The sequence below is a fragment of the Tursiops truncatus genome, chromosome 20, assembly GCF_011762595.2.
Source record: "Tursiops truncatus isolate mTurTru1 chromosome 20, mTurTru1.mat.Y, whole genome shotgun sequence".
In the NCBI taxonomy this organism is placed as follows: Eukaryota; Metazoa; Chordata; class Mammalia; order Artiodactyla; family Delphinidae; genus Tursiops; species Tursiops truncatus.
In genome coordinates, this window is record NC_047053.1 from 39,472,000 (window position 1) to 39,490,144 (window position 18,145).

The window sequence follows — 18,145 nt, forward strand, 5'->3', positions numbered from 1 at the left end:
GGCAGCAGCACAACAGGGTAATTTTATTTTCTTCTTTATAATTTTCCGTATATTCCAAAGACACTATTTTTATAATTAGAAATGCACAATGATTACTAAGTTCTCCTACTTTCTTCTTCAGCTAGATCACAGCTATCTTAAACCATTAGTCAGCGAGCATATTTTCCTTTTAAGTGGACCAATGAGAAGCACCAACAGCCTTTAATAAGCAATAAACTTCTGTTTTTGCCTTCCTCCCTCTCACTGTCACTTTCACGGTGGAATTGGGAAGTCGCGCTATTCACCTTCAATAGCATGTCGTTTTCTCTTTCTTGTTACTGGCAGATCCTCTTTGCTGTCATCTTGCTTTCCATCTGAGGTGTCGTTGTGCCCTTCTTCCTCCTCATCGGAGTATTGATTCAGAGCATCTACCAACTCCAAGAAAACAGCATCACTAATCAGGACAGACCCGGGAATCATCTCTGAAATATAAGATTTAGACGGATGAGCAGGGGTCATTTTATAGTCCATTAGTCCTCCTAGGAAGATTGTCCTGTGTTCACTCCTGAGACCCAGATAGATAATATATGTACATTTTTATGTGGACAACCAGGGAATTACAATAATTGGATTGGCTCATACAACTGCAACAGTTCAGCTGGCTAGAGTGGGAAATCCAGTTATGGGCTTTCTTTTTACTGGGGTCTTCACTTCCTCAGTAATATCAACCTGTATTTATGGTCCAAAATATCACAAAAGTGTTCCAACAATACAAATGGGACAGAGGAAGATGATAAAATGAAAATGTACTTGGTTTTGCTGCTGATGGGTCAGTAATGACTTCTCTGAATCAAAAGATAGCATACTTGTTTAAAAAATCATACTATCAGTATATGGGGTTATACTACAACCTAGGATAAAGCCTCTGAACACTAGGGGGCACTGTGTATAAATAATGCATTTCAACAGCATCACAGCAGCACCCACAATTGTCAAAAGATCAGGTGAGGCTATTGGTTTGCGAGTCCACGGAGAGTCTCTCCCTATCTCCCCTTCGTACACACTAACGCCTTTTCTAGAACTACAACTAAATACAAGTGACTTGCTTTTGAAATCGTATACAAGCCACTGTGTCCCTGTCCTCTGAAGTAAAAGGCTTTTGCTTTAGTCTCCCAGGTCTTCCCTGAGTCACCAAAAGACTGGCTCAAGAGGTAACGATTAGGAAATGTGAAGATGCAGAAACAAAGAATAGCTGTTGGGCCAGGAAACTGGTAACAGTTTAGACTATAAACCTACAACGTAGGAGAACCACTGTAGTCCCAGTTCCCCGAAAGATACAGATACAGGCCTGACACATGTTCCTAAGTTGTCTTACAAAACGCAGACCCCCACCGGAGGAAAACTGCTGACCACAAGTATGCAGACCCTAGACTGGTTGAAACAGGAAAGTTGATGATGCTTGAAATTTCACCCTGATGCCAACCAATCCAAGCATTGGGCACAAGCGGATCATGCGCCCTGCGGCCCCCTTCCTCACACTGCCTTTAAAACCCCTTCCGTGAAAGTCATCAGGGAGTTCTGGTCCTTTGGGCATGGCCTGTCTTTTCTCCTTGCTTGGCACCCTACAATAAATGCCGTACTTTCCTTCACCCCAACCTGGTGTCAGAAGATGGGCTTTACTATACGTGGACAAGCAGACCCAAGTTTGGTTTGGTAACACTTTTAGGAAAGTCAGAATATTATAACCAACTTCCGGGAGATCCAGGGGGTATCTGGATCTAAGAAGAGAGGTTATACTCATTGCCAGTCTCACAGAAAGGGAAACAAAGAACAAAACAGCCTTGGATGGATTTATGGAAAACTCCTAAGATCAAACTTATTTGTTCACTAAACTTTCTCTCTAGCCACTGATTACTTTTATGTCCCATCTCCTTTTTTTGGCCATGCCACGTGGCTTGCGGGATCTTAGTTCCCCAACCAGGGATTGAACCCGGGTCCCTGGCAGTGAGAGCTCAGAGTCCTAACCACTGGACCATCAGGGAATTCCCCCAACTCCTTTTAAAATTGAACAGGGGTGTTGGTAATATAAAATGTTTACTCCCAGCCACGTGGTGACATTGAAATATTCTTCAGTGTATCCACCATGAGGCAGCAGATAAAAGCAAGACAATGCTGCATCAGATAAGAGGCACCATCCTAACAAAGTCCAGGAGCCCAGCGCCACTACCTTCTTCACCGTGCACTTTGCCATCGTAGTTATTGATCAGCTCCTCAATGAAAGTCTCATCTTCTTCTTTCACCTCATCTCCCATGTAGGGAATATTGCACAAAACTGTCTCATCTTCTACCTGAAATCAAAGCAGATGTGATTCATTCCATGAATCCACGGTGAAGCTCCTCTTTCCTGTTTAAAGGAACCTTTGCCAAGCCTTTTTTGCTGCTTTGAAGCCCCTGAAAATGCCTTTGGTTACGAAGTTAACTACATTTTAAAGACTGGCCATTTTGTTTTGCCAACAAAACCTCAAATGGAAGGGGGTAATGCTACTCTTGGAAGAAAAAAAGAAGTCAGTTTTACTATTGGAGAATATTAACTACCAAATGTTAAGCTGGATATTAACAATGATATTTTCACCAACATCTAGAATGTGACAGCACATTTCTTTTTCACAGTGATTCCATCTATTACGTCATTTGAGCCACTAAACATCATTGTGAAATAGGTACAAATATCACATAAACAACAGCCTAAAAGGTCTTCAATTCTAATTCTTCTCGTAAGTGGAGAGACAGATGAAAGGAAGGCTTCCAAGAGTATAATCTGCAGTATAACTGGAATGTTTATAACAGAAACTGGCAACCATAAAGTATTTGTATATTCTATTATATAGACTAAGACTAACCTCGGATAAACATAATAAAAAATTATGATTACAATTCAAATTACTCACACTCAGTGGGAATCTAAAGTCAATTGCAGTACAAGCTATGTATATTTTCTGGCAATAAACAATACTAATGGATCATTTTTATTTTATTCTATTTTATTTTATTTTATCTTATTTTATTTTTTGGTTCAGCAGAGAACGGTCATTCTTAGTTCTCCAACTATCAGGTAAAATTACTCTGAAGTTTTCTTCTAAGAGATGATTTCCTTCTGTAAACCTATACCCTATTCCAGTCAGCAGAACTGCTATCTGTCACCAGGCATGATAAGCGATTGCCATGATATTTAGAGAGGACTGATTATCAGAACCACAAATAATCCTAGTGGGAGTCAGCATAAAGGCGCAGATGAAAGGACTGTAGATCCATGTGCACCTCTGTTATCTTAGTCGCTTTCATAGCATCTTGCCTTTAGGGGATTAGGAAAGGATTGCTCCATCAGCAGGGAGTTGTCAACCTGCTGAAAGAAGTGTCTGATTTAGACTGCATTTAACTGCACATAATGTTATAAAATTGGGCCAAGGTAGTAAAGGAAAATTGGACTCTTGCCCAGTCTCTTTCATTCAAAAAAGAACCAGCATCAATTCTGAGGTACACTTCAGAGAGCACAAAATCTAACAAGTTAGAACAACTTGCAATATGTGTTTTTCAGAGTCAATAAATTACAAAAACATTCTGCTCTGCAGGTCCAAGCTTTGTTAAGTATATTCTGACAATATTTACCCTGAGAGGAGTGCCAGCATATCAACATTAAAAAAAAAAAATCATTAAGTTTAAACAATCACCACGGTACTTTCAATACGTACCATAAAGTTCTGCTGGAGAGGCGACCAGGAATACATGATGGGAACCAACGCAACTGTGTTCAGAGACCTCATTAACATATGCTGGCTTGCAAATCCTGGGAAAATGCTCTCTATGGTACACTGAAATATAAGAAATGACATGGAAAGGGAAGGGCAAGCACACAGCCCAAGAGAGAATTGGAGTTTCCTTCCAACATGATCCCAGTAGCCTTCTACTTCTTACAAATTAATAAGCTGAGGGTTTTGTAACAATCAGCTCCTAAAAGGAACAACTCAAGTGTAAACCTGTGGGAAGCAGGAACTGTCTCTTATCCACCTGTGCATCCTCTACAGAGTCCAGCACAGTGCCTCCCACACTCAACTGATGTTTATCTCAATCTAAAACTGTTGGTCTCCTTGGGCTGGACCCAACAGCAAAGGGCCTCTGAGAGTCCTGGGAGATAAGGAGGAAGATAAGGAAGTTTTCCTGAAGACCTAAACTTTAAGACAGTGGACATCAACTTAGCTGCATAGCTTGATGGGGACAGTACAGGGGGAAGCAAAGTAGTAGAGAGATTACAGTCACATTCTGCTTTGGGAAAGAAAGTTGCTCTCAATAAACTATCTGCTTTTTATATTTAAAAAATATTATCTCTATAAGAAACTAGGATGATTTTTTAGTTTAGAGAAAGGGATGTCCCTTTGATCAATATACTCCTATCCATTATCCACGGCATTCCTTTCAAAGTAGTGGAGGTGCCAAACAAGACACAAAAAAGGCTGCTTTGAAGCTTGTACACAGAGCCCAGGATGGTAGACAGTAAACGTCTTATTTTTCTATGAAAAACTCATGATTATACTCATTAACTGAGGAGAACAATTACCATCCCAGTTATTCAAAGATGACTACAGTAGCTGTATCCATTATCCTTATTTTCTAATATCACAAATACAGAAAAAAACCCTTAAGTTCAAGGAAGAGAGGAAGGCTGAGCTTAGACACTGGAAGTACCTTTTTGAGAAAAGGATGCCCACTCACAGGCTTCATCAACTGAACAGGTTGGACACGAAGCTTCTTCCATTCTTCATTGAGGATCTGGGTTTTTTCTTGAACTTTTGCAAAATTTGCTACATACAGAGCCTAGCAGAGCCAAAGAAAAAACTGTTAGGATTTCAAGAGAAGACTAAGAAAAAAGAAATCCAACCCCTCCATATTGGATCAATATGTTAAAATACATAACCTTTCAGTTAAGAAGTATTTTTACCTTTGCACCCATATTCGCCTGAAGCCGTTTAAGTTGCCGAAGTCGCATGTATTCAGATTTAACTTTCCTCTTCCAGTAAGTGATACATTTGGAAGTTGGGGGGTTTGGTATATCCATTTTGCTGTAATCAAAGCGAGGCAGAGATGACAAATAGCATTCAACTGCCTGGAAATGAAGCATTCCACAAATTCAAATAAACATGGTCAATTATGCTTTCATTCCCGTTACGTTTAGTCATAAAAACATAAGCTTAAAGAACCCAAATCTATGAGTTCAACAGAAACTTCCAATTAAGAAAAGATTTCATACCAGCAATTTCTGGTCTGATTACCCACAAGCTTAGCCTCTGTCCTCCTGTGGTACCTTGTTTTTAATTTAGCTCTCAAGAAGTTCTTTCACAGATATTTAGGAACTTGGATTACTTGGAAATTTGGAAGTCTACCCACTACCTTATTAAGAGAAATGTTTAGCAAGAACTAAGTTAATATCAAAGAGCTTCGTGGAAAGATCCACCCACAGGATAAAACTACACCCGCCAAACTGCCTAAATCTACCACATGCCTAGCAATAAAGGTCAGATATGACAACAGCATAATCTTATCTCCAAATCAAGACACATGGAAATATAACATTGCAAATCAAATCACATTGCAAATCACTTTTTTGGGGGGGCAGTGTTTGAATTAAGGTTCACAGTTTTAAAGAAGTACTTATTGTACCACACTCTACCTACCTCATAGAATGCAGGGCAAAGGGTATAGTTTTACAGGTGTCTTCTGTTCTTCAGAGGAATGGCAAGACACAAAGGCCAAACAAATGTTCAGCTTTTCAAAAGAGAACAGACAGTGGTTTCAAGTCAGTGGAGCATGTTTAGACCCTGATTCCCTCAGTAGGATGCTCCCTAAGAACTATGAAGACTTTGAGGTCTCTGCTACCACTATATCTGCATATAAGTCAGGTCCTAATAATACTTGATGCCATTTGAGAAGTGTGCTTTATTTTATTGAATTCTATCCTTCCAGTCATACATACAAATATATTCTCACAATTACCAAGTGTGCTTTTCTGCACCAATTTCTAGGCTCAGCCAGCAGGTCCAAAGATTAATATTTTAGAGAAAGAACAAATATTAAGTGCATGTAAAAATTCAATAAAATCTGCAAGGTTATGTTTTCATTCTACATCAACTACTTAGGTTTCCTGGAGAACGAAGCCTATTTATTTCACCTAACATTCTACATTTCTAAAAACATTACAAGGAGCTATGAAGAGCCAAAATTTGAAACAGAAACTAAAGTTTAGAAGCATTTTATTTATTTATTTGTCTGCATCGTGCGGCATGTGGGATCTTAGTTCCCCGACCAGGGATCGAACTTGTGTCCCTTGCAGCGGAAGTGCAGAGGTTTAACCACTGGACCGCCAGGGAAGTCCCCTAGAAGCATTTTTAAATTACCTGTTTTCACCCACAAGAAATGACAGCACAGACAAGAAAGCAGCAAAATTTAGCCCACTGTCACACATATGCCACCACCAGATCATAATTATATCTCATGCTACTGGACTTCAAGAGGACTATATCTGAATGTTTCATTTAAAGAACCAGACGGATTGGTGTAATGCTATGTTAAACTTGAAGGATAAATGAAGTAAGGACAGAATAGCAAAGAAGCAGACAGACTCACTGTGTTTACTGTTAAAGCAATCAAGTGATTCAAGCTCTTAAAAACAGAATTCTCTGTGAGTTAAATATTATCTCTCTGGCGGAAGGGAATTTAACAACGACAATACCATAACCTAAGAATTTGAATCCCAGAAGCTAAGGTACCACGGTGCTGGGTTATAACAAAAATTAAGCAGACCTGAATTTCTCTCCTATAAATTACAGCATCTCTCTTCTTCCTACATCTTTTAAGTACTTCTCATGCCTCTACGGAATGGGGACCAAAAGAGGGACTCTTTTTTAGAATGAAAAAACCATTTAAGAACATACACCCTGCTCACATGTAATATTAAGCAGTTGTTCATATAATTTCTGCCCTGAACAAGCTTAATAATAATCTGCTTTAGGAAATGAAAAAATGATTCAAATCTAGGACAAAATGCCTCCCTAAGAAACCTTAGGTTACCCTTATCGAGACCCACATGACCCAAACAATTGGTTTTGTACTGCAATCCCTCTCCCATTCCTTTTGGAACTCATTTTCCCCTTTTTTTCATTTTTTTAAATTTTTTCATAAATTTCTTTATTTTTGGCTGCGTTGGGTCTTCATTGCTGCGCGCAAGCTTTCTTTAGCTGCGGTGAGTGGGGGCTACTCTTTGTTGCGGTGCGTGGGCTTCTCATTGTGGTGGCTTCTCTTGCTGCGGAGCACGGGCTCTAGGCGCGTGGACTTCAGTAGTTGTGGCTCTTGGGCTCTACAGCGCAGGCTCAGTAGTTGTGGCACATGGGCTTAGTTGCTCCGAGGCATGTGGGATCTTCCCTGACCAGGGCTCGAACCTGTGTCCCCTGCATGGCAGGCGGATTCATAACCACCGCGCCACCAGGGAAGCCCTCCCTTTTTTTTTTTTTTTTTTTTTTTTTTTGCGTTACGCAGGCCTCTCACTGTTGTGGCCTCTCCCGTTGCAGAGCACAGGCTCCGGACGCGCAGGCTCAGCGGCCATGGCTCACGGGCCTAGCCTAGCGCTCCACGGCATGTGGGATCTTCCTGGACTGGGGCACGAACCCGTGTCCCCTGCATCGGCAGGCAGACTCTCAACCACTGCGCCACTAGGGAAGCCCTCCCCTTTTAAAAAAAAAAAAAAAAATTATTTATTTGTTTGTTTGGCTGCGTTGGGCCTTAGTTGCAGCATGCGGGATCTAGTTCCCTAACCCAGGATCTAGTTCCCTAACCAGAGATCGAACCCAGGTCCCCTGCATTGGGTGCGTGGAGTCTTAACCGCTGGACCACCAGGGAACTCCCACTCATTTCCCTTTTTGAAACAGTAAGCTTAAGGTAGGTTGCTCCATCCATTTAAAACTGGAGACCAGGAATCCCCTGGTGGTCAGTGGTTAGGACTCTGCATTTTCACTGCCAAGGGCCTGGGGTTCAATGCCTGGTCGGGGAACTAAGATCGTGCAAGCCATGCAGCACAGCCAAAGAAAATAAAAGGAAAGAGAGAGAAAGGGAGAGGGGGGAGAGAGAGAAAGAGGGAGAGAAAAAGGAAGGAAGGAAGGAAGGAAGGAAGGAAAGGGTCCCAGTCATTGAGCCGCAGCCGAGGACTCAGCAGCCTCCCCTCGAGCCCCCTCGCTTCCTGACGCTCCATCCCCCCAACCCGCCGTCTTCTGTCTTACGCAGGTGCAGGTCGTTTCCACCAAGGAAAAGGAATCATATGGTATGTCCACTATCCAGAACCTCCACTCTTTCGACCCCTTTGCTGATGCCAAGTACGGGTGATGATCTGCTTCCTGCTGCCGCTGAGGATTATAGCCATCTAAGAATTTAACAGAGAAATGGCAGGAAGACCCTTACTACTGCCCAAGGGATAGCTGATGATTACGATAAAAAGAAACGAGTGACGGCGTTTCAGAAGAAATTTGCCTGCGATGGAACTGTAATTGAGCGTCCAGAATACGGAGAAGTAATTCAGCTACAGGGTGACCAGCGCAAGAACATATGCCAGTTCCTCGTAGAGATTGGACTGGCTAAGGACGATCAGCTGAAGGTTCATGGGTTTTAAGTGCTCCTGGCTCACTGAAGCTTAAGTGAGGATTTCCTTGCAATGAGTAGAATTTTCCTCCTGTCCCTTGTCACAAGTTTAAAAACCTCACAGCTTGTGTAATGTAACCATTTGGGGTCTGCTTTTAACTTGGACTAGTGTAACTCCTTCATGCAATAAACTGAAAAGAGCCATGCTGTCTAGTCTTGAAGTCCCTCATTTAAACAGAGGTCAAGCAGTAGGCACCTGGCAGTGTCCGGCCTGAAACAAAGCAATAACAGCGATGTTTCAGCCAAGTCCAGAGCCCCAAGATCACAGGCAGCTATGTCTGGCCAGAAGCTCCTCAGCAATCCCTCTACAGAGTTCCCTGCCCTAAGAGAATGTCGCCACCTGAACAGCCCTCGGTGAAGCTGAGAGTGGAGGATGGGGTGAGGCAGCGACGGCAGCTGTACTGCTAGAGGGAGTCTTTGATCATCAGGGGAAAGATCCCGTGGTATCTCCAACGTGACCAGGTGGGCAGAGCTTAGAGCAGCCACCTTCCTTCTATTGAGGTGACAGGACACCTGGCTTGCCACCAAGGTCTTTTTGACCAGACATATCCTAGCTGATCGATGTCCAAACTAGAATGTGAGGCCAACCTTCTATCAGAGTTAAACTTTTTTTTTTTTTAATTTTTGACAAGGGAACAAATTTCAAACCGATGTATCAGTCATGTAGCTGTAGAGCTCGCAACTTACTAGCAACAGCTGCCCGATGCCACGTGAAGTAACAAACTGTTTTTTTCCTTCAGTTTTAATGTTATGTATTGTATTTAAACCCTTATTTAAATAAAACTTTTCAGAAACAAAAAAAAGAGAAGAAAGAAAGAAAGAAAAAAGGGTAAAAATGGAGGCCAAGTAATGGAAAAGAATCCACAGCTGCTAGGGTGCGTGCGTGCGTGCGTGCGTGTGTGTGTGTAGATTTCTTAGAGGAGATGGCCACAGGAAAACATCACTATTTTTATTATAAAAGGAGTTATAGCTGAAATGTGATCTCCTACAGTCTGCCAAAAGAGATAACTGTGAGCACACCACAATAGTCTAATAATTAATGGCACTATTTCTATTTATTAATTTATTTGGCTGCATTGGGTCTTCGTTGCTGCACACGGGCTTGCTTTAGTTGCGTCAAGCGGGGGCTACTCTTCGTTGCGGTGTGCGGGCTTCTCATTGCGGTGGCTTCTTGGTGCGGAGCACAGGCTCTAGGCACACGGGCTTCAGTAGTTGTGGCACGTGAGCTCAGTAGTTGTGCCTTGCGGGCTCCAGAGCACAGGCTCAGTAGTTGTGGCACACGGGCTTAGTTGCTCTGTGGCATGTGGGATCTTCCCGGACCAGGACTTGATGAACCCGTGTCCCTGCATTAGCAGGTGAATTCTTAACCACTGCGCCACCAGGGAAGCCCCACTATTTCTAATTTTACTCAAGTGCTTTATTTGGCCAGAGCAGTACACACATGTACATGAAAATGTCACTGCGTTTTAACTAATCATAATGTATAATAAGCCATGCTTCCTCCTTTTACAATTTAAGTGATATTTGAATCTCATGTGACCATGGGTCAATATTTATTTTGCTTGGCTTTTTAATGTGTTTTCGGTGTCTCAAAAAGTTTATTTGGCAGTTGGCCAATCCCCACAAAGTGAATGAGGAAGATGAAACATACTGTTTGGAACAGATAAGTTTGATTAAAATAAACACCTGAAACACAGCCATAGGATGGGTTTTCACAGCATCTGGACATTAACAACAGCTATCACTTCCAAGATTACATATAAAAAAAAGCAAACAAACAAAAAACTCAGCATTCAGTAGAACAGATTTGGAGAAATGGGTCCATTCATCTTAGGCAAAGGAAGTGGCAAACAAAAAATACTTTAAATTTTACTAGATCTGTTATTTAGTTACTTATATACACAAAACACTATTTATATTCCAGTTAAGTACTAAGCTAAGAGCTTTTCATTACATTCACCTATACATTGAGAATAAACTCCAAAATATGCTATTATGGTCAAGAAGTTTAAAAATAAGTCTTCATCTAAATAACTCCTGCAACTCAATAAAATAAAGAACCCAATAAAAAGTGGGCAAAAAATTTGAACAGAGGGCTTCCCTGGTTGCGCAGTGGTTAAGAATCCGTCTGCCAATGCAGGGGACACAGATTTGAGCCCTGGTCTGGGAAGATCCCACATGCCGCGGAGCAACTAAGCCCGTGTGCCACAACTACTGAGCCTGTGCTCTAAAGCCCACGAGCCACAACTACCGAAGCCCACGCGCCTAGAGCCGGTGCTCCGCAACAAGAGAAGCCACCGCAATGAGAAGCCCATGAGCTGCAACAAAGAGTAGCCCCCACTCGCGGCAATTAGAGAAAGCCTGCGCACAGCAACGAAGACCCAACACAGCCATAAATTTAAAAAATAATAAAAAATAAAAATTTGAACAGATACTTCACCAAAAAAGATACAGAAATGGCAGATAAGCACACAAAAAGATGCTCAACATCATTAGTCATTAAGGAAATGCAAATTAAAACCACATTGACATAACTATTATACAACCACAAGAATGGCTAATATTAAAAAGAGTTATAACACTAATTGCTGGTAAGGATGTGGAACAACTGGAATCCTCATACATTGCTGGTGGGAATGCAAAGTGGTACAGCCACTTTGCAACATTATTTTTTTTACTTTATTTTTATTATTATGATTTTTTTGGCCGTACTGCGTGGCTTGTGGGATCTTAGTTCCCAGACCAGGGATCAAACCCGCATCCTCAGTAATGAAAGTGCAGAGTCTTAACGACTAAACTTGGCTGTACTGGGGAAGTACAGCCTCTTTGGAAAAGTTTGCCAGGTTTTTTTTTATTATTATTCTTTTTAAATTTTTTGGCTGCATTGGGTCTTAGTTGCGGCACGTGGGATCTTTTGTTGCGGCACGCGGGCTTCTCTCCAGTTACTCTCTAGTTGTGGTGCGCAGGCTCCAGAGCGCATGGCCTCTCTAGTATTGGTGCATGGGCTCAGTAGTTGCAGCATGTGGGCTTAGTTGCACTGTGGCATGTGGGATCTTAGTTCCCCGACCAGGGATCGAACCCACATCCCCTGCATTGGAAGGTGGATTCTTAACCACTGGACCACCAGGGAAGTCCCACCAGTTTTTTTTTTTTTAATAAAGTTAAATATATACTTACGTAAAACCTGGCACACAATTTCTAATTATTTATCCAAGGGAAATGAAAACATATGTACATAAAGACCTGTACACAAACGTTCAGAGCATCTTTATTCGTAACAGCCAAAACGTGGAAATAACACAAATATCTATGGATTGGTGAATGTATACAAAGTGCAGTGTATACGTACAATGGAATACTACTCAGCAATAAAAAGGAACAAACAGTTCCTGTATATGCAAAATAGATCGCAAAAGCATTATGCTAAGCGAAAGAATTCAGACACAAAAAACTTCATACTTTATGATTCCACTTACATGACATTCTACTAGAATGTTTCTGGAAAGAAGCATAAAGGAGATTTTTGAGATGATGAAAATGTTCTATACCTTGCTTGTGGTGAAGGTTATATGACTATGTACTTTTATGAAAACTCACTGAGTTTCTGGGCACTATACACACAGAAAGAACCTTACTAACAAGAAGTTGCGACACTGAATTCTTTTTTTTTTTTTTTTGCGGTATGCGGGCCTCTCACTGCTGTGGCCTCTCCCGTTGCGGAGCACAGGCTCCAGAGGCGCAGGCTCAGCGGCCATAGCTCATGGGCCTAGCCGCTCCGCGGCATGTGGTATCTTCCTGGACCAGGGCACGAACCCGTGTCCCCTGCATCGGCAGGCGGACTCTCAACCACTGCGCCACCAGGGAAGCCCCTGAATTCTTATTTAAAATAAAATTATAGCATTAATATTTACTAGTGTTGCTTTATTAAAAGAATCAGGTCACGTGCACTTGAGACAATGGTGATAAATATCAAAGCAGGATTAGTTTTTATGAGACCCAAACGCTGGCTCTTAGGATGTACAACACTGATTCAGAAGAGTTAAAGGAACTTCCTAATAGGCTAGAGTCCTACCTTGGCTGGTTCTGCATTACACTAGCATAAAGCTTAATATTTATTGACTGCTGGGAATTCCAGTGGTTAGGACTCCATGCTCTCACTGCCAAGGGCCCGGGGTCGATCCCTGGTTGGGGAACTAAAATCCCATAAGCCGCATGGCTCGGCCAAAACAACAACAACAACAACAACAAAAATATATATATATAGACTGCTCATTATCATTCAGTAAAACAAGACTTTTTAGTTATTCCATTTTGAATCAAAATATTAGGGCAAGTGTGTCAGAGAACACAACACATCAGAGGCACTGAACTCTACCCATTGAGGAACTCTTGACTTTAAGTTTTGGAGCACTGAAGTCCCCATTGACAGTCTGTTGGACTAAAGAGGCCAGGAAAGAGCCCAATACACAGTTTGGACAAATTAAAGACAAACAAACAAAACCAGGGACTTTCTGGAATGGAGGTGTTCTCTAAAAGAAGTTTTTCCTTTTAAAACCCTCTCCCTCAATCTTAATCTGATATAATTCTCTTCATCTTTCTCAACATATTTTTATTTTTAAAAATTTTGTTCTTTTGTTTTATCTTTTAGATTTCACATATAAAAGAAAACATATAGTATTTGTCTTTTTCTGTCTGACTTCAAGAAGCATAATGTCCTCCAGGTCCATCCATGTTGTTGCAAATGGCAAAAAAAATTTTTTTTCTTTAAATATTTATTTATGGCTGTGTCGGGTCTTAGTTGCAGAAGGCGGGATCTTTTATTGCAGTGCACGGGCTTCTCTCTAGTTGTGGCACGAGGGCTCAGTAGCTGCGGCGTGTGTACTTAGCTGCTCCTCAGCATGTGGGATCTTAGTTCCCTGACCAGGGATCGAACCTACGTCCCCTGCATTGGAAGGAGGATTTTTTTTAAAATTTATTTATTTGTTTTTATTTTTGCCTGTGTTGGGTCTTCATTGCTATGAGCGGGCTTTCTCTAGTTGCGGCAAGCGGGAGCTACTCTTCGTTGTGGTGCGCGGGCTTCTCACTGTGGTTTCTTGTCTTATTGCAGAGCAGGGGCTCTAGGCGTGCGGGCTTCAGTAGTTGTGGCACGCAGGCTCTAGAGCGCAGGCTCAGTAGTTGTGGCGCACAGGTTTAGTTGCTCCACGGCATGTGGGATCTTCCCGGGCCAGGGCTCGAACCCGTGTCCCCTGCATTGGCAGGCAGATTCTTAAGCACTGCACCACCAGGGAAGCCCCTGGAAGGTGGATTCTTAACCACTGGACCACCAGGGAAGTCCCCAAATGGCAAAAATTTTATGGCTGAGTAATATTCTGTGTATGTGTGTGTGAGTGTGTATGTATCTCATATGTTATCCATTCATCTGCTGATGGGCACTTAGGTTGTTCCTATATCTTGGCTATTGTAAATAATGCTGCTTTGAACACTGGAGGCAAATATCTTCTTGAATTAGTGTTTTCATTTTCTTCAGATAAATACCCAGAGGCGGAATTGATGGACTGTATGGCAGTTTTATTTTTAATTTTCTGAGGAACCTCCATACTGTTTTCCATAGTGACTGTACCAATGTACATTCCCACCAACAGTGCACCAAGGTTCCCTTTTCTCCACATTCTCACCAGCATTTGTTATCTCTTGTCTTTTTTGGTAAAAGTCATTCTAACAGGTGTGAGGTGGTATCTCACTGAGGTTTTTACTTGTATTTATTTCCCTGATGATCAGTGATGACGAGCATCTTTTCACGTGCCTGTTGGCCATCAGTTTGTCTCCATTGGAAAAATGCCTATTCAGCTCCTCCGTCCTGTTTTTTTCTCTTTCTCTGTAGTTAACTATCCTTTGTAGAAATGTAATGTGTTTTTAGTATTGCTGCCTCAAACCTTCTTTGGGAAGTAGCTAGTCAACAAAGTAGAGACTTTTTAAAGTTAGTACAAGACAGGAAAAAGATATACTTAGTGAAATAAATTGTTACAATTTTCACATAAGGCACAAATCAAGGGCAGGAATTGTTACCTGGAGAACTAAGGAAGCCAGGTTTCAGATCTCAAGAATTAAAGAGACATAAATAATACTTTAAATGGTTTTAAAAGGCATGCTAATTCAAAGGCAAGTATAAGAGAAACAAGTCCAACCAACTACATTTTCTCCCCTTTTCCCTTCTCATGAAAGTCTTCTTGGGAATAAAATTTCATTTTTAATCCTAGGCTCCTTATTCTAGTGCTGTTTCAAAGAGAATTAAAGTAACACCGGACTTCTCTGGTGGTGCAGTGGTTAAGAATCCACCTGCCAATGCAGGGGACATGGGTTCGAGCCCTGGTCGGGGAAGATCTCACATGCCGTGGAGCGACTAAGCCCGTGCACCACAACTTCTGAGCCTGCTCTCTAGAACCCGTAAGCCACAACTACTGAAGCCTGTGCACCTAGAGACTGTGATCCGCAACAAGAGAAGCCACCGCAATGAGAAGCCTGCACACCACAATGAAGAGTAGCCCCCGCTCACCACAACTAGAGAAAGCCTGCGCGCAGCAACCAAGACCCAAGGCAGCCAAAAATAAAATAAATTAAATAAATTATTTTTAAAAAAATAATTAAAAAAAAGAATCCGCCTGCTAAAGCACAGGACACGGGTTCGAGCCCTGGTCCGGGAAGATCCCACATGCCACGGAGCAACTAAGCCCAGGTGTCACAACTACTGAGTCTGCGCTCTAGAGCCCGTGAGCCACAACTACTGAGCCCACGTGCCACAACTACTGAAGCCCGCGTGCCTAGAGCTGGTGTTCCACAACAAGAGAAGCCACCACAATGAGAAGCCTGAGCACCGCGACGAAGAGTAGCCCCCGCTCGCCGCAACTAGAGAAAGCCGGCACGCAGCAACGAAGACCCAACGCAGCCAAAAATAAATAATAAATAAATAAATTTATTTAAAAAATAATAATAAAGTAACACCATAATGAAAAAGTCATTTCCACCTCAGTAAGTTTTAAAGCTGTGCCCTGGCGTCGAGTTCCGTGATTGGCCTATAAGTACTCTGCCAGTTAGTGGAAGAACTAGGATCCAGATCTCCCAACTCCCAGTCCCAGAGATCGTCCCACTACTTATTTATTCCACAAACATGTATTGAGCACCTACTGTGTGCTTCGTAGTGTTTTAGTGCTTAAAGTGCATCAGTGAATAAAACAAACCAACATCTCTGCCCTGGGAGAATTAATTCACACTGTCTGTACACACTCAGCATACACCCTGACAATAACAGTATTATTACATCTTTACAGATGATCCTTTCCTCTATTATAAATGTGTGTGTGTGTGTTTTAAGTACTTTATCTCCTAATAATTTCTTCTCCGCAATTAAGTAATCTCCTTTATCAATGCCACACATCCCAGCCCTGGGGTTTCCAAGGCTTAAAATAGACAAGCTCTCACAGAAACCTCTGATGGAGTTAGCACCTTCTCCGGCTGGAAACGTCTTTCAAGTTTCCTAAACTTAAAAGCACCGGGTGGGGGATTTTTCTCTTCAAAGGCGTCATGGCAGCAAACGCGGAAGAAAATACCTACACTTTCAAGGCCATCTTCGCACGCACCCAGTGGTTCGGCTACCTCGGCTCTTAGCCCCCATCCTCACCCCTGTAGCCCTAGACTCGATACCTAGGCGACTCTATTAACAATCCCATATTTCACCTATGAAAAGCCCACTCTCAATATTTCCATCGGCGGCACGAACATCCTTCCACCTTCCTTCCCCTCCCCGCCCCCGAAACAATTTCTCAGTAGTCGCTTTTTACCTAAATAAGTTTGTCCCACATTTCCTAACAGGCATGTCCCAAATACACCACCTTGCCTTGCTTCAAGGCTCTTTCCCTTACATTATTTGATCCCCAAGAGAATTCTGGGGTGGGCAGGGATTGGCGCGAGACCAAATTTGGAGAGAAGCCTCTTACTCAGGGCTGGGACTAGGGGGAGGCTAGCTGGGCGCCTAGTGCGCAAACCCGAAGGAGGCACGCGGCACCGGCTCGACCCCAACAGTGAGCTCCCCTTTCCATTTTGCTCCTTAGGAGCCTCACTCGCCTCACCCTGTTTTTATTGCCACCGCTTCCTCAACACCCCCAAAGTCATCGCACGCTGAGCCCCCTTGTCTGGTCCTTCCCGTGCACTGCCCCAGGTCCCCGGGAGCCCACCTCGCTAAGGGCCCCCGCAGGTGCCACCGCCCACCCACGCCCTCCCGGCGCTGGGGCTCCCGCCCACCCCACCCCGCCCTCCAACGGGATTCCCCGTCCCCGGGCCCGCCCCCGCCGCTCCTCCTCCCCGACACACCGCCCTCCCCGCCGCAGACGCGGTTCTCGCCGGGGGTTCTCTCGCCCCGCTGCCCCCTTTCCCCAGCCTTCGGAACGGGGAGTGGGCGCCCCGCTACCCCCCGCCAGGCAGATAGTGTGCTCCTCCGCTTCCTTCCAGTTCTCTGACCCCTTCGACTCTCCCTCCCTCAGGCCCCGGGTGGCAAGGTGCGGAGGCCCGGCCCCACCGCCGGGCCCAGGATTGTTTACTCACTCATCCTCCATCCTGAGCCGCAGGGACCTGCCGCTAGGGCGCCTGCGCACCGCGGCCCCGCCCCCACGCCGCGGCCCCGCCCCGCGCCTCCTCCCGGCGCGTGCGCACTGCGTTGCCCGCGACCGCTGGTCAGGCCGGCTGGGCATCCTTCTTCGCACTTCTGCGGTTTGGCGCCAATACCCCAAACTCGGGAGTTCGAGGTGGTGCAACCCGATCCCGACGGTTTCCAAGGCGGCGCTGTCAGGGGACAGGAAGGGCTCTTGGGAAACCTCCCGGAGCCATTAATATCTTTAAGACTTTATCCAGTAGTTGCATCATCCCCACACGCTAGTGACATGCCTCACTTCATAATTTGAAACCAACCTGGAACCCCTTCATTACAGATCCTTCACATCTACAAATACCCCCAAACGCCCGTCTATGGGCTCTAAGTTATCATTCTTGCTTTATTTACACCGGACTGCCCTATTTCTGTCAATAGTTTTCTCAGTCACTTAGATTCAAATCAGTTGCCTTGAGTCAAAGTATCTTCTCACAAGATACCTGTAAGTTACCAAAGGAAAAAGAGTAACTTTACAGGGGAGAAATCTGGCAGACATCACCTTGACCAAGTGATCAAAGTTAACATTACTAGTGCTGAGAGATATTCTTACTAGGTACCTCTCAATATGATGCAATGAGAAGGGTACAAAATCACTTACATAGTTGTCTTGAAAAAAATGCATAAGCTGAGTTAATCATGAGGAAGCATCAGACAAATCCAAAATAAGGGGCAGTTTACACAATAACTAGCCAGTATCTTCAAAAATGTCAAGGTTAAAAAAGGCAAAGGGTG

At 43.4% G+C, this 18,145-nt stretch overlaps 1 protein-coding gene and 1 pseudogene across 6 annotated transcripts in view; one reads left to right on the forward strand and one right to left on the reverse strand.

Moving 5' to 3' along the window:
- EZH1 (enhancer of zeste 1 polycomb repressive complex 2 subunit) overlaps positions 1 to 17,364 on the reverse strand; it is a 38,045-nt gene extending 20,681 nt beyond the window's left edge. For 3 of the 6 annotated variants that reach the window (XM_073798152.1, XM_073798154.1, XM_073798151.1), the window contains exons 1-6: positions 17,311 to 17,333; positions 4,973 to 5,093; positions 4,720 to 4,848; positions 3,729 to 3,848; positions 2,207 to 2,327; positions 285 to 461 (exon numbers count right to left, since the gene is read on the reverse strand). In XM_073798152.1, the coding sequence (XP_073654253.1) occupies positions 285 to 461; positions 2,207 to 2,327; positions 3,729 to 3,848; positions 4,720 to 4,848; positions 4,973 to 5,093; positions 17,311 to 17,321 (679 nt within the window). In that variant the 5' untranslated portion in view covers positions 17,322 to 17,333. Of the gene's footprint in view, positions 1 to 284; positions 462 to 2,206; positions 2,328 to 3,728; positions 3,849 to 4,719; positions 4,849 to 4,972; positions 5,138 to 5,705; positions 5,797 to 8,300; positions 8,508 to 17,310 lie in introns of those variants that run through there. The other 3 variants (XM_073798153.1, XM_033848281.2, XM_033848283.2) reach the window with 3 other exon arrangements.
- Positions 8,344 to 8,862, forward strand: LOC117309690 (eukaryotic translation initiation factor 1 pseudogene; annotated as a pseudogene).
- Positions 17,365 to 18,145: the final 781 nt, after the last annotated feature.